The 12,328-nt window shown below is 47.4% G+C and overlaps 2 protein-coding genes across 2 annotated transcripts; one reads left to right on the top strand and one right to left on the bottom strand.

The window, feature by feature from the left end:
- Positions 1–5,526: 5,526 nt before the first annotated feature.
- On the bottom strand, positions 5,527–9,437 carry LOC107038157. Its single transcript, XM_015257074.1, has 2 exons — positions 9,381–9,437; positions 5,527–9,327 (listed from the first exon to the last, which is right to left on the bottom strand). The coding sequence occupies exons 1-2, from the start codon at positions 9,435–9,437 to the stop codon at positions 5,527–5,529; spliced, it is 3,858 nt and encodes a 1,285-aa protein (XP_015112560.1).
- A 55-nt stretch (positions 9,438–9,492) lies between these two features.
- LOC107038156 lies at positions 9,493–11,688 on the top strand. The gene is made up of 3 exons (XM_015257072.1): positions 9,493–9,500; positions 9,554–9,715; positions 9,909–11,688. The coding sequence occupies exons 1-3, from the start codon at positions 9,493–9,495 to the stop codon at positions 11,686–11,688; spliced, it is 1,950 nt and encodes a 649-aa protein (XP_015112558.1).
- Positions 11,689–12,328: the final 640 nt, after the last annotated feature.

The raw sequence follows: 12,328 nt of genomic DNA, 5'->3' as shown, positions 1-12,328 counted from the left end.
CGAAAGACCCAGAATAATACCCAAAAATGTTTTTTATTATTTCGTATGGCCCGAGAGTGGCCCGAAATACCCAAAGGAAGCCCCGAGTTATTTGAGTATACCTTGTATGGCCCAAGAGTGGCCTGAAATCTTCAAGGAAGGCCCCGATTAAGAATAGTTCCCAGAATTAAGTTAGTATATTCCGTAAGGTCCCAAAGTGGCCCGAAATCCCCCAGGAAAGCCCCTAAGCTCCCCACGAGGCCCCGAAATACCCTTAAAGAACCCAGAACACGATTCCAAATACCTAGACCGACCCTTAGAATTCCCCAAAATCCCCAGAAATAACCCGGAAAAACCCCATAGTTGTAAATATTCACCCTGATATCCCAGAGTTCAAAATCCCCCTAGTCACAAGAGCCCCGCAAGAGTCATGATGTGCCCTCAAGATTCCCATAAGGCCCTGAAATGCCCGGAGAACCCAAAATAGAACCCAATGTCCTCTTTACCCCTGGGACCATGACCAGCTGGATCTGAAAAAAAGGCTTAAAATATTCAGAGAAAGTTGGGAGGGCCCTGACGCATTCCAAGAACCCTGCAATTAGGTTAGGATTAGGTTAAGAATATTTCGCATAACCCAATGTGGTCCGAAATACCCCAGAATATGAGACGAGTCCAATAACACCAATGACACCCACTAAAATGTTCCTTTCATTGTTCCCGTCCCATCATGTATTATTTTTATTTTTTGTTTTCCTATTATTATCATTCACCGCTGGATGGTGACGTGCCCAAGCGCAAATTATATATTTCAGTTAAAGAAAAGTATGTTATTTTTGTATGGTGGGAATTGCGGGGAAAATATCCCGTACAATAAAATATTATTAATGAAATTAATTGAGAGCCTTCCTTCCAGACTCACCTCTCCTGGTAAGTAGTTAAGCTAAGAAGTAATGTCGTTCAACATGAGGGTGGTAAAATGACCACCCCATGTATTCTCTACCACCGGGGCATTTGTGACGAGGCAACCTTTTTATTTTTTATTATTTTTATACTCTTTTATCGCCCCCAACTACACTGCCCCCTAATATCATATATTTGGCCACCGCTGGCTACCTCATCTCCCCCCCCACGATTACCCTAGTTCCCTCCCCACCTCACCCTTTCGTCCCCCTCCCCCCTCCGACCAGCAACGATGAGACCCCAGGATGGAGATCAGTTCCGGCCCAAAACAAAAGGTGGAACACCGGCACCACAGGAAGAAATCCCGAAGAATGCCCCCTTCGCCTCAGGCACCCGGAAAGCGGATGACGATCCCGCTCCTGGCCCACCTCGATCTGCTCCCCTGCGAAGAAGACGTTGACGGGAAGGAAACTCACTCGTCTCACGACTGCCCCAGTTAACGCGTCGTGTCAATTGTGCCCAGAGAACCATAACAATGTAAAGAGGATTGTTGGAGGATCTTGGACCTCATCCCACATCGGAGAGATCAGCCAGGAGACCCTGNACAGTTCCCCAGGATCGAGAGGGCCCGTAAGTACGAGCTATTTTTCCCCTTTTCCCCGTTACCATTTCTGCAACCGTATCTCCTCGGTTCTTCCCCCCAGCGGTGAGCCCACACTTTTGTTCTTCTCCCCCTAGTGAGATATTTATTGTAAGAGTCGAGACGCCCCTAGACACGACTAAACTCCCCTCTTCTTTATTGATTAGAGCCTTCCCGATATTGCGCGTGTTAGAGTCGCTTGGCCTTACCCTCCCCCTAGATCCGAGTCAAAAGGCCTCACCATCTGTATGTAAATTTGACTGGAAATATATCATTTTATTGAATTTACCCCCTCTTATTTGTTACGCTTATTTGACACCCCTAAAACCCTTTTCAGGATTTTTGCTTGTCAGATAACGCGGTCACAATATATGCTTCTTCTTTGAAAAAGTGACACAAGCACCTGTCACATAAGAATGTCGTCCGTTTGGTTTTCGAAATTTGAGAACTAAGCAACCGAGATAAATTTGAAATCCACGCATAATGATGAATTTTTCCCACACCATCATTCTCATCGTTTTCTTTTTCAATCAGGAGAAGGTGAATCGTCGCTGTATCATCTGGTAATGTTGTAGAAGGACGTTGGCTCAAATATAATGGCACAATCCAATTTTTATTAGATTCTTCATCACTATCAATCCCATATACGTTAATTGACATCTGATTAGCTTTTTCGAACTTTGGAATGTCTTTTAACGCCATAGGATAATCGAACATGCCATAGTTTTTTATGATAGTGCTAAACGAAGGGTACGAATTTGGTCTTTTTTTCGTTTCAACATCACAGCGTGCAGCCATAATGGACCACAAGAAGCAATAGAAATCTTCGTTTTGAACGTTCACCACTGCATGTTCTTTTCGAATCCATTCAGGTACTTCAACGAAGCTGGACCCACCTCGTAGTGGGTTACATTGGTTGATATTCACTACTAAATTAATCACTTCAATCAATCTCCATCCAGAATCTTTTTCCTAACTCATCCGCTTTTGTTAAAAGTTTGTCCTTTATATGCTCTTCAAACCAATGTTTAATGTCCGTTGTATGTAGAATAATTTGATTTTTTGTGTTGAAAAATTTTTCTTCTTCAATGAGTTGATTATTCTTCTGTATTTCATATTTACAGCATAACACTACATTCACTTTCAAACTCCTATGTTGTTTCAGTGCATTTTTTAAGCGTACGCAAAGCATTCTGCGTGCATCATCCAAAAACTTCAACAAATCAGGATTTTTCAAATTGATAATGACACCCGTCCGCATGCGATCTTCAAAAACGCTTTGCAAATCTTCCCATCGGACTCTGTCAGTTAAATTATCGCGCACACCTCCCCGATAATTTACAAATCTTTAAAACGTGATTGAAAACTTTTTAATCGTGCCAATAGATGGGTTAGACGTCTCTTATCATGATGATTGACACTCTCCCCCAAGAGTCGATTCACCTATCTCACATGATNATATGGATATGTCCAGTGGGTGTGTCTATCAAGAAAAAATTGCTGAAAAATGTTGCGTGATTGGTCAGAAAGAATCACCTGATTGGTCAGAAAGAATCACGTGACCTATGGAAAAATTGTGTGCACTCTCTGAAAATTATTAACAAGGAAAGCAACAATGCATTCCTAGAAAATCAACATCTGGAAAATCTCTCTTCGTCCTTTGATATGTGCCGAACACGTGTGGTCCACAGGATGTGGGCTTTCGCATTGGATACTAGCGAAAAAAATGTCAGATTCTTTGAGAGGGATTTTTCCGTTCCGGGGGGGGGGTCTGGAAAAATGTTGAGGGTGATATACAACCTTCCAGCGGAACAAATTATCAACAGCGAGTTGTTCAGACTATGCAATTGTGGGACACTTGTGGGAGACTTTCTACTCAAGTCTGTTAACCACATGTTAAGCAATTTTGGTGATAAACCTTGACGTCAGAAGTGACTGTTGCGATTCAACACCGAGGGGGTTTTCCTCAGAACGTGACTTTTCTGGAAAATCTGAGTTTCGACCTGTGGAGAAACTGTTGGGCGGAAAAAAAGGGTATTTCGAGGGGGAACAAATTCATTAACATTTTCGAGGCTCTCATTGACCTTATCGTGTGCAATAAAGTTTGGGTTGGTCGTGAGATGCCTGGCAGCTCAGCAGGTAAGCCTGACATTCGACCGTGATGCGGTCCTACTGGAAACCCTATCATAAAAAAAGGATGACATTTGGTGCCCACTCGCGAAGAGTTTTCATCCTCTTCTACCAGATGATGATGCTCTCCCACTCCACCCACCTTGAGTACACGTGAGTTTTCATCCCTCTGCTAGAAATTTTCGCCACTTTTGGTGGGGGTAGAGAAGTTTTTGAGGCCTGATCTTTGGACTTGGACATCACAATCCCATCGACACCTTAAACGTGAGCATTCTGTGGATTTTCCAAGTGTTTCGTGTTTTTCGAAATCTCCTGTGCGATGGAGAACTACATCGAATTGAGCCCCTCTGTGATTGTGCCACAGATTTGGATAACAATGTTCCAAGAGGAATACCTGATGAGGGGAATTGAGGAGTGTGTTGCTGATTTCCACACGTTGGAAGAGGATCTGCTGGAATCTGACGACGTCATAACACTGGACGTCATAACACTGGACTTTGGTATAGTGATCAACAATATCAGTTCCTCCTGCGTGATGATTTCATTGAGGTCAGGCGACAATTTGATCAAGCGATGCAGATGGAAGTGGATGATGAAGGTGATGATGATGATGTTGAGGAATGGGAAGACCACGAGGATCTTGGAGAACTCCATGATTCTGGATTCGAAGAGTCATCAGACCTGGAAAGTGAACCAGAAGATCACTTCCATGGTTTCGGTGAAGTGCCAATTCTTCTCCGTCAGCTTGAGGAAGCAGAGGCTAGTGATGATGATGATGAGGATGAGGATCAAAATAATCACATTAATCCAATCAATGCAGATAATGTGTATGAGCCTGCAAGGGTAAATATTAACAATTGTTTTTCAATCGCATATTTCCAGGCTGGTGTATTAATCTTGTCGGTATATTTCATTCTTCTTACAGATTAGAGGATATGTCGAACTGAGACGCAGAGTTTTCATCTCAAATGAGTGGCGTCAAAACTATGGGAAGGCTAATTTGATCAGATGGAGCAACAGCTCGATTTTCCAGTTCCACATGGCTGGGGATGAAAACCCCGATAACGTCATCTTGAACATTCATCCAGTGGGAATCCTGTATATGTTGGCCGGCTAATACTGGTTCTTCAAAGAGACGGATTATGTGGCTGGTGTTGCGTGGCTTCAGGCTGATTAAATACCCGACCGCTAGAGTGACTTTTTCATCGATCGTGGGTGTCAATGAATTGAGTGAATTTAGTGGAAAATTTGTGTATGTGTATGCATTGAGTACAAAGAGTGCGTACGGGGATTCGTGAATAGGGCATATGCGTGTGTGTTTCGGCGAGAAAGTCACAAAAAACGAACCGATGGAGTACTAGGATGCGGGTTAAGGAGCGTTTTGGCAAAAAGAATGTGACACGAGACACGTCAGTTTTGTCACAATGAAACTAATTTATTTCGAGTCAACACAGTTACTTGCGTAAAAAATATTCACATAAAAATAACCGCGAGCAAACACTCGATGTATTTATCACGGTAGAGGATTACACGGGGTAGAGATGCACACGATAATTAGAGGTAAAACGTAGAGGAATTTTAGAGGACCACGCTACTCGATAGAACGTCCGAACAGAGAGAGAGTAACAATAATCATAATTCAGAGAGAAGTAGGTCAGCGCTACAGGTGCGTAGTTAGGGCACCTGTATTGGAGCGCGGCCGGTCAGGCAGAGCTAGTCAAGGAGGTGCTGCCACCCCTTGGTCAGATGCGGTATGAGGCTGTTGCCTCAACATTCTCCCCCCCGTCAGGAACCCCGTTGCTGACAGAAGGAGTAGAGCAGTACTCGAGAACCTAGAACACTAAGCAGAGAATTAAACATGTCGAGTGAGACCAGCTTTAACTGGTAGAGATCGGCAATAGAACCAATTTGGAGATCGGCCTGGTCAACGTCGTCGAGGCGGTCCTAATTGTCACAACTCTGGAGAGACCGTCCTTCCCAGGATGTAAAGCTGTGACACGAGCAAGAGGCCACTTCGGTGGTGGGAACTGCTCGTCGTAGAGAAGTGCCAGGCTGCCGACTTTGACTTCGTTGGACGGATGATGCCACTTGGAGATGGACTGGAGCTGCTGCAGATACCCTGTAGACCATTGTTTCCAGAAGAACTGCAGCCTCTGCTGAATCAGTTGCCATCTAGAGAGCCGTCCAACGTTGAGATGATCCAAAGAAGGCTCCGGAAGAGCTATTGGAGCTTCTCCAATGAGAAAATGCCCTGGGGTTAAGCAGGACAAGTCATCAGGGTCTTCCGAGAGCGCTTGTAGAGGCCTGGAGTTGAGAACTGCTTCAATCTGGGTCAGCAGCGTCGAAAGTTCCTCGAACGTGAGAGTTGTATCACGAACCGTTCGAGCGAGATGATACTTCACCGACTTTACCGCTGCTTCCCATTTTCCTCCGAAATGAGGGGCTCCAGGAGGATTGAACGACCACCGCGTTCCATCCTTGAGACATACTGCAGAGAGATGCTGGAATTCCTTGGCGCCAGCAGAGAACAGCTTCTTCAGCTCCTTGTCAGCACCGAGAAAGTTAGTGCCACAGTCACTGTAGAGATGTCTGCAGTACCCTCGACGACTTACGAACCTCCTGTAGGCCGCGATGAACCCATCAGCAGAGTAATCCGTGACAGCTTCCAGATGGAGAGCGGACGTGGCCATGCACACAAAAATCACCAACCAGCCCTTCTGGGTCTTGTGACCACGCCCCTTCCACGTCTTGAGCGACACTGGTCCGGCATAATCCACACCAGTGTTAGAGAAAGCCCGATCCGACACAAGACGTGCCACTGGAAGCTGTCCCATCAGCTGTTGAGCTCGAATCCCACGATGACGCGCACATTCAACGCACTTGAGGATGAAGGATCTTACTGGTAGACGACCTCCAATAATCCAGTAAGCCCTCCTGAGATGCGCCAACGTGAGTTGAGTTCCACCATGCAGCGTTCGCTGATGAGAGTCCCTAATGAGAAGCTCTGCGAGCGCGGAACCTTTAGGGATGATCGCCTGATGCCTACTCTCTGGTCCTAGAGTTGAGAACTTCAAACGCCCGCCCACTCTGAGAACACCCTGTTGGTCGATGAAGGCCGTGAGCTTGGTCAACGGATGAGACTTCTTCAGTTGGAATCCGTGAGAGATAATGTCACACTCGGCTTGGAGATGAAAGGCTTGAGTCGCCTTGACCCAATAAAGCCGAGCTGCCTCGATGCTTTCAGGGCTAAACACTGCAGGGACAACAACAGCCTTCTTCCTTCCCAACTTCCGCATCATATTCCCTGCAACCGTTTGACAAATTGCTGTGATTCGCAACAATTTGTAGAGAGAGGAATATCGCGTGCAAAGATCCCAGAGACTTGACCTCGCGAGAGAAGCAGTTAGAGTCACCCCAGGCTTCTCCTCGAGATTTGTTGACGGGTCCAATCTTGCGCTCCCTTTCGGCCATTGAGAAGAACCCTTGCGTAGCCATTTTGGGCCCGTCCACCACAAATGATGGGCATTGAGTTGAGCTACCAAAATGCCTCGAGATGCACAATCAGCAGGATTCTCCTTCCCACTGACGTACCTCCAATTCGCTTCCTGCACGAGTTCCTGAATGCTGGCTACTCTATTGTGGACATATTCCTTCCACCTGGAAGGATGAGCACAGATCCACGCAAGAGCAACAGCTGAGTCTGTCCACAAATGTACCATAGCGGTACCAAGGTTGAGCTGAACAATAACGTACCTTGTGAGCTTGGCTAGAATGACTGCGGCGTTGAGCTCAAGACGCGAAATGGTGAGCTTCTTGAAAGGAGCCACCTTGATTTTAGCAATAGCCAAAGAGATGCTAACACCATCCGCACTCGTCACCTTCAAATAAACCACCGCAGACATCGCTAGTAGAGACGCATCTGAGAAGCCATGGATTTCCACCTGAGATTCCTTCCTACACCCCAGCCAACGAGGGATCGAGAGTTGTTCCACTTGAGACAATTCTTCACGAAATTGAGCCCATTTCTGGACCAGATGCGGGGACAACCCATCATCCCAATCTTTTTTCTCCAACCAGAGTTGCTGGAGTAGAGCTTTTGCACGAATCACCACCGGTGGTAGCAATCCTAGAGGATCGAAGAGTTGAGCAATCTCGGACAGAATAATCCTCTTCGTTGTCTTCGTGTCGGCTGAGAGATGGATAGAGAACTTCAATCGATCTGTGTTGGGATCCCATTTCAGACCAAGGATCTTAGTGACGGAGTCCTCTAGCGGCTTCAGACTCTGAGAGAAACCGTCCGGTGTCAGAGAACGAAGTAGAGACGGACTATTCGAGTGCCACTTCGCTAGAGGAAATCCACCGGCCCAGCAGAGTTCCGTCACTTGCTGAGCTACAAGATGGAGATCATCTTCCTTCTCGGCTCCACCACAGATATCATCTACATATCTGCCACTGGTCAACGGTGAGATAGCCAGAGGGAATCGCTGTCCCTCGTCCTTGACCAGCTGGTCGAGAACCCTACAGGCGAGAAATGGAGCAGACTTGGTCCCGTAGGTGACAGTGGTGAGCTGGTAGGTGCTGATCTGGCCCTGAGAATCGCGCCACAAAATTTGTTGAAGAGGCCAGTCTTCCTGATGCACCTTGATCTGACGGAACATCTTCGTGATGTCCGTCATAAAGATGTACTTGCTCTGTCGAGACCAGAGAAGCACGTCAGAGATGTCCTTTTGCAATTTGGCTCCAGTATGCTGAATGTCGTTAAGAGACAACCCTGAGCTTGTCTTACTGGAGCCATTGAACACTACTCTCAGCTTTGTAGTTTCACTACTTTCCCGGAGAACGCAATGATGAGGAAAGTAGTATGTAGGAGCAGAAGAGTGAGATTGCCTGAGAGACGAACACCGACCGGGACCCTGATATGATTGCCCCCCCTCCGGGACCCTCAACCCTCCTGAAGCCGAAGCTTCATGTGCCAAGGTCATCCCGTCAGGTTGACAACCCAAGACCCGAGAAGCATATGAGGCAGGCAGAACAGGAGCACGCACCATGTGCCCCAACTCTTCATACTCCTTGAGAAAATCACTGTAAAGCTGTAGAGAATTCTGATTCTTTCCCAACCTCCTGAGCAGGCTCGAGAGACACGCCTTGGCGCGGCATAGAGAATCACCGAGCTCTGACGGAGAACGAGCAAGAGGCAGTCGAACAACATAACGCCCCGAGCGATCTCGAACATGGGTGCGCTGAAAGAACTCCTCACAATCTGCCTCTTCCTTCGTGAGAACACCATCATTGCCTTCAGTTTTAGAGACTTCCTCCTGCTGCCAGAACGAGGTGAGAAGATCGCCAAGTTCCTCATTGCTGACAGAGACGTGATTTGAGCTTGCCGCGGGGATCACTGCGGATGTAGGTCCGAGAACCACCCACCCGAAGAGAGTAAGCATCGCTATAGGGGAGTCTGACGGCCCCTTGATAACCTGCGGCTCCACAATCGATCCAAAGAAATCTGCGCCAATGAGAAGATCAACAGGTCTTGACGTCAGATAATCAGGATCAGCTAACTCCAATCCTCTGAGATGCTCCCAATGTTGAGTTTGAGAGACCGTGAACGAAGGCAATGAAGATGTGAGATGATCGAGTACATAGGCCTTGATGAGAATCTGATTACTTGAATACAGAGACTTGAGAGAAAATCGAGAAAAACCATTAGATGAAGACTTTGATCCACTAATACCAACGACCGGTAGCAAAGCCGGAGATACAGATAAGCCGAGCTTCCCAACAAGGTCATTTGTAGCAAACGTCAGCTCTGAACCNTTGAGTTTGAGAGACCGTGAACGAAGGCAATGAAGATGTGAGATGATCGAGTACATAGGCCTTGATGAGAATCTGATTACTTGAATACAGAGACTTGAGAGAAAATCGAGAAAAACCATTAGATGAAGACTTTGATCCACTAATACCAACGACCGGTAGCAAAGCTGGAGATACCGATAAGCCGAGCTTCCCAACAAGGTCATTTGTAGCAAACGTCAGCTCTGAACCAGTATCCAACAGCATCCTAACCTCGTGAGAAGAGCCATCGTCCAAGACGAGCGAGGCTAGCGCTGTAGCGAGAATAACACCTGGTCTGAGCTGCAGAGAGATATCACGATTGATCGGTGCTACAAACGGAGAATTACTCGCCAGAGTCGGCCGTAGAGAACGGTCAGTGGACAGACTCAGCTGTTGCTCTTGCGTGGATCTGTGCTCATCCTTCCAGGTGGAAGGAATATGTCCACAATAGAGTAGCCAGCATTCAGGAACTCGTGCAGGAAGCGAATTGGAGGTACGTCAATGGGAAGGAGAATCCTGCTGATTGTGCATCTCGAGGCATTTTGGTAGCTCAACTCAATGCCCATCATTTGTGGTGGACGGGCCCAAAATGGCTACGCAAGGGTTCTTCTCAATGGCCGAAAGGGAGCGCAAGATTGGACCCGTCAACAAATCTCGAGGAGAAGCCTGGGGTGACTCTAACTGGTTCTCTCGCGAGGTCAAGTCTCTGGGATCTTTGCACGCGATATTCCTCTCTCTACAAATTGTTGCGAATCACAGCAATTTGTCAAACGGTTGCAGGGAATATGATGCGGAAGTTGGAAAGGAAGAAGGCTGTTGTTGTCCCTGCAGTGTTTAGCCCTGAAAGCATCGAGGCAGCTCGGCTTTATTGGGTCAAGGCGACTCAAGCCTTTCATCTCCAAGCCGAGTGTGACATTATCTCTCACGGATTCCAACTGAAGAAGTCTCATCCGTTGACCAAGCTCACGGCCTTCATTGACCAACAGGGTGTTCTCAGAGTGGGCGGGCGTTTGAAGTTCTCAACTCTAGGACCAAAGAGTAGGCATCAGGCGATCATCCCTAAAGGTTCCGCGCTCGCAGAGCTTCTCATTAGGGACTCTCATCAGCGAACGCTGCATGGTGGAACTCAGCTCACGTTGGCGCATCTCAGGAGGTCTTACTGGATTATTGGAGGTCGTCTACCAGTAAGATCCTTCATCCTCAAGTGCGTTGAATGTGCGCGTCATCGTGGGATTCGAGCTCAACAGCTGATGGGACAGCTCCCAGTAGCACGTCTTGTGTCGGATCGGGCTTTCTCTAACACTGGTGTGGACTATGCCGGACCAGTGTCGCTCAAGACGTGGAAGGTGCGTGGTCACAAGACCCAGAAAGGCTGGTTGGTGATTTTTGTGTGCATGGCCACATCCGCTCTCCATCTGGAAGCTGTCACGGATTACTCTGCTGATGGGTTCATCGCGGCCTACAGGAGGTTCGTAAGTCGTCGAGGGTACTGCAGACATCTCTACAGTGACTGTGGCACTAACTTTCTCGGTGCTGACAAGGAGCTGAAGAAGCTGTTCTCTGCTGGCGCCAAGGAATTCCAGCATCTCTCTGCAGTATGTCTCAAGGATGGAACGCGGTGGTCGTTCAATCCTCCTGGAGCCCCTCATTTCGGAGGAAAATGGGAAGCAGCGGTAAAGTCGGTGAAGTATCATCTCGCTCGAACGGTTCGTGATACAACTCTCACGTTCGAGGAACTTTCGACGCTGCTGACCCAGATTGAAGCAGTTCTCAATTCCAGGCCTCTACAAGCGCTCTCGGAAGACCCTGATGACTTGTCCTGCTTAACCCCAGGGCATTTTCTCATTGGAGAAGCTCCAATAGCTCTTCCGGAGCCTTCTTTGGATCATCTCAACGTTGGACGGCTCTCTAGATGGCAACTGATTCAGCAGAGGCTGCAGTTCTTCTGGAAGCAATGGTCTACAGGGTATCTGCAGCAGCTCCAGTCCATCTCCAAGTGGCATCATCCGTCCAACGAACTCAAAGTCGGCAGCCTGGCACTTCTCTACGACGAGCAGTTCCCACCACCGAAGTGGCCTCTTGCTCGTGTCACAGCTTTACATCCTGGGAAGGACGGTCTCTCCAGAGTTGTGACAATTAGGACCGCCTCGACGACGTTGACCAGGCCGATCTCCAAATTGGTTCTATTGCCGATCTCTACCAGTTAAAGCTGGTCTCACTCGACATGTTTAATTCTCTGCTTAGTGTTCTAGGTTCTCGAGTACTGCTCTACTCCTTCTGTCAGCAACGGGGTTCCTGACGGGGGGGAGAATGTTGAGGCAACAGCCTCATACCGCATCTGACCAAGGGGTGGCAGCAGCTCCTTGACTAGCTCTGCCTGACCGGCCGCGCTCCAATACAGGTGCCCTAACTACGCACCTGTAGCGCTGACCTACTTCTCTCTGAATTATGATTATTGTTACTCTCTCTCTGTTCGGACGTTCTATCGAGTAGCGTGGTCCTCTAAAATTCCTCTACGTTTTACCTCTAATTATCGTGTGCATCTCTACCCCGTGTAATCCTCTACCGTGATAAATACATCGAGTGTTTGCTCGCGGTTATTTTTATGTGAATATTTTTTACGCAAGTAACTGTGTTGACTCGAAATAAATTAGTTTCATTGTGACAAAACTGACGTGTCTCGTGTCACATTCTTTTCGCCAAAACGCTCCTTAACCCGCATCCTAGTACTCCATCGGTTCGTTTTTTGTGACTTTCTCACCGAAACAGTGTGTGTATATGTGTATATGCCTCCGTATCGTGTATGTGTGTGTGTATGTGTTTGTGTTTTTGTTTTTTTTTTTTTTT

This window comes from Diachasma alloeum, unplaced genomic scaffold (genome assembly GCF_001412515.2).
Source record: "Diachasma alloeum isolate Michigan unplaced genomic scaffold, Dall2.0 Dall_scaffold_00278, whole genome shotgun sequence".
In the NCBI taxonomy this organism is placed as follows: domain Eukaryota; kingdom Metazoa; phylum Arthropoda; class Insecta; order Hymenoptera; family Braconidae; genus Diachasma; species Diachasma alloeum.
Note: the sequence above shows the minus strand (reverse complement) of the source record. Positions and strands in the feature narration are given on the sequence as shown.

Bases quoted from the DNA above. Each gene is read 5' to 3' on its own strand.
- LOC107038157 (XM_015257074.1), bottom strand. From the start codon at position 9,437: ATGACCTTGTTGGGAAGCTCGGCTTATCTGTATCTCCGGCTTTGCTAC. The intron at 9,328-9,380 runs GTATTAGTGGAT...TTTTCTCTCAAG, and splicing joins GGCTTTGCTACCGGTCGTTG to TCTCTGTATTCAAGTAATCA.
- LOC107038156 (XM_015257072.1), top strand. The intron at 9,716-9,908 runs GTGAGAAGAGCC...TCATCCTTCCAG, and splicing joins TCCAACAGCATCCTAACCTC to GTGGAAGGAATATGTCCACA.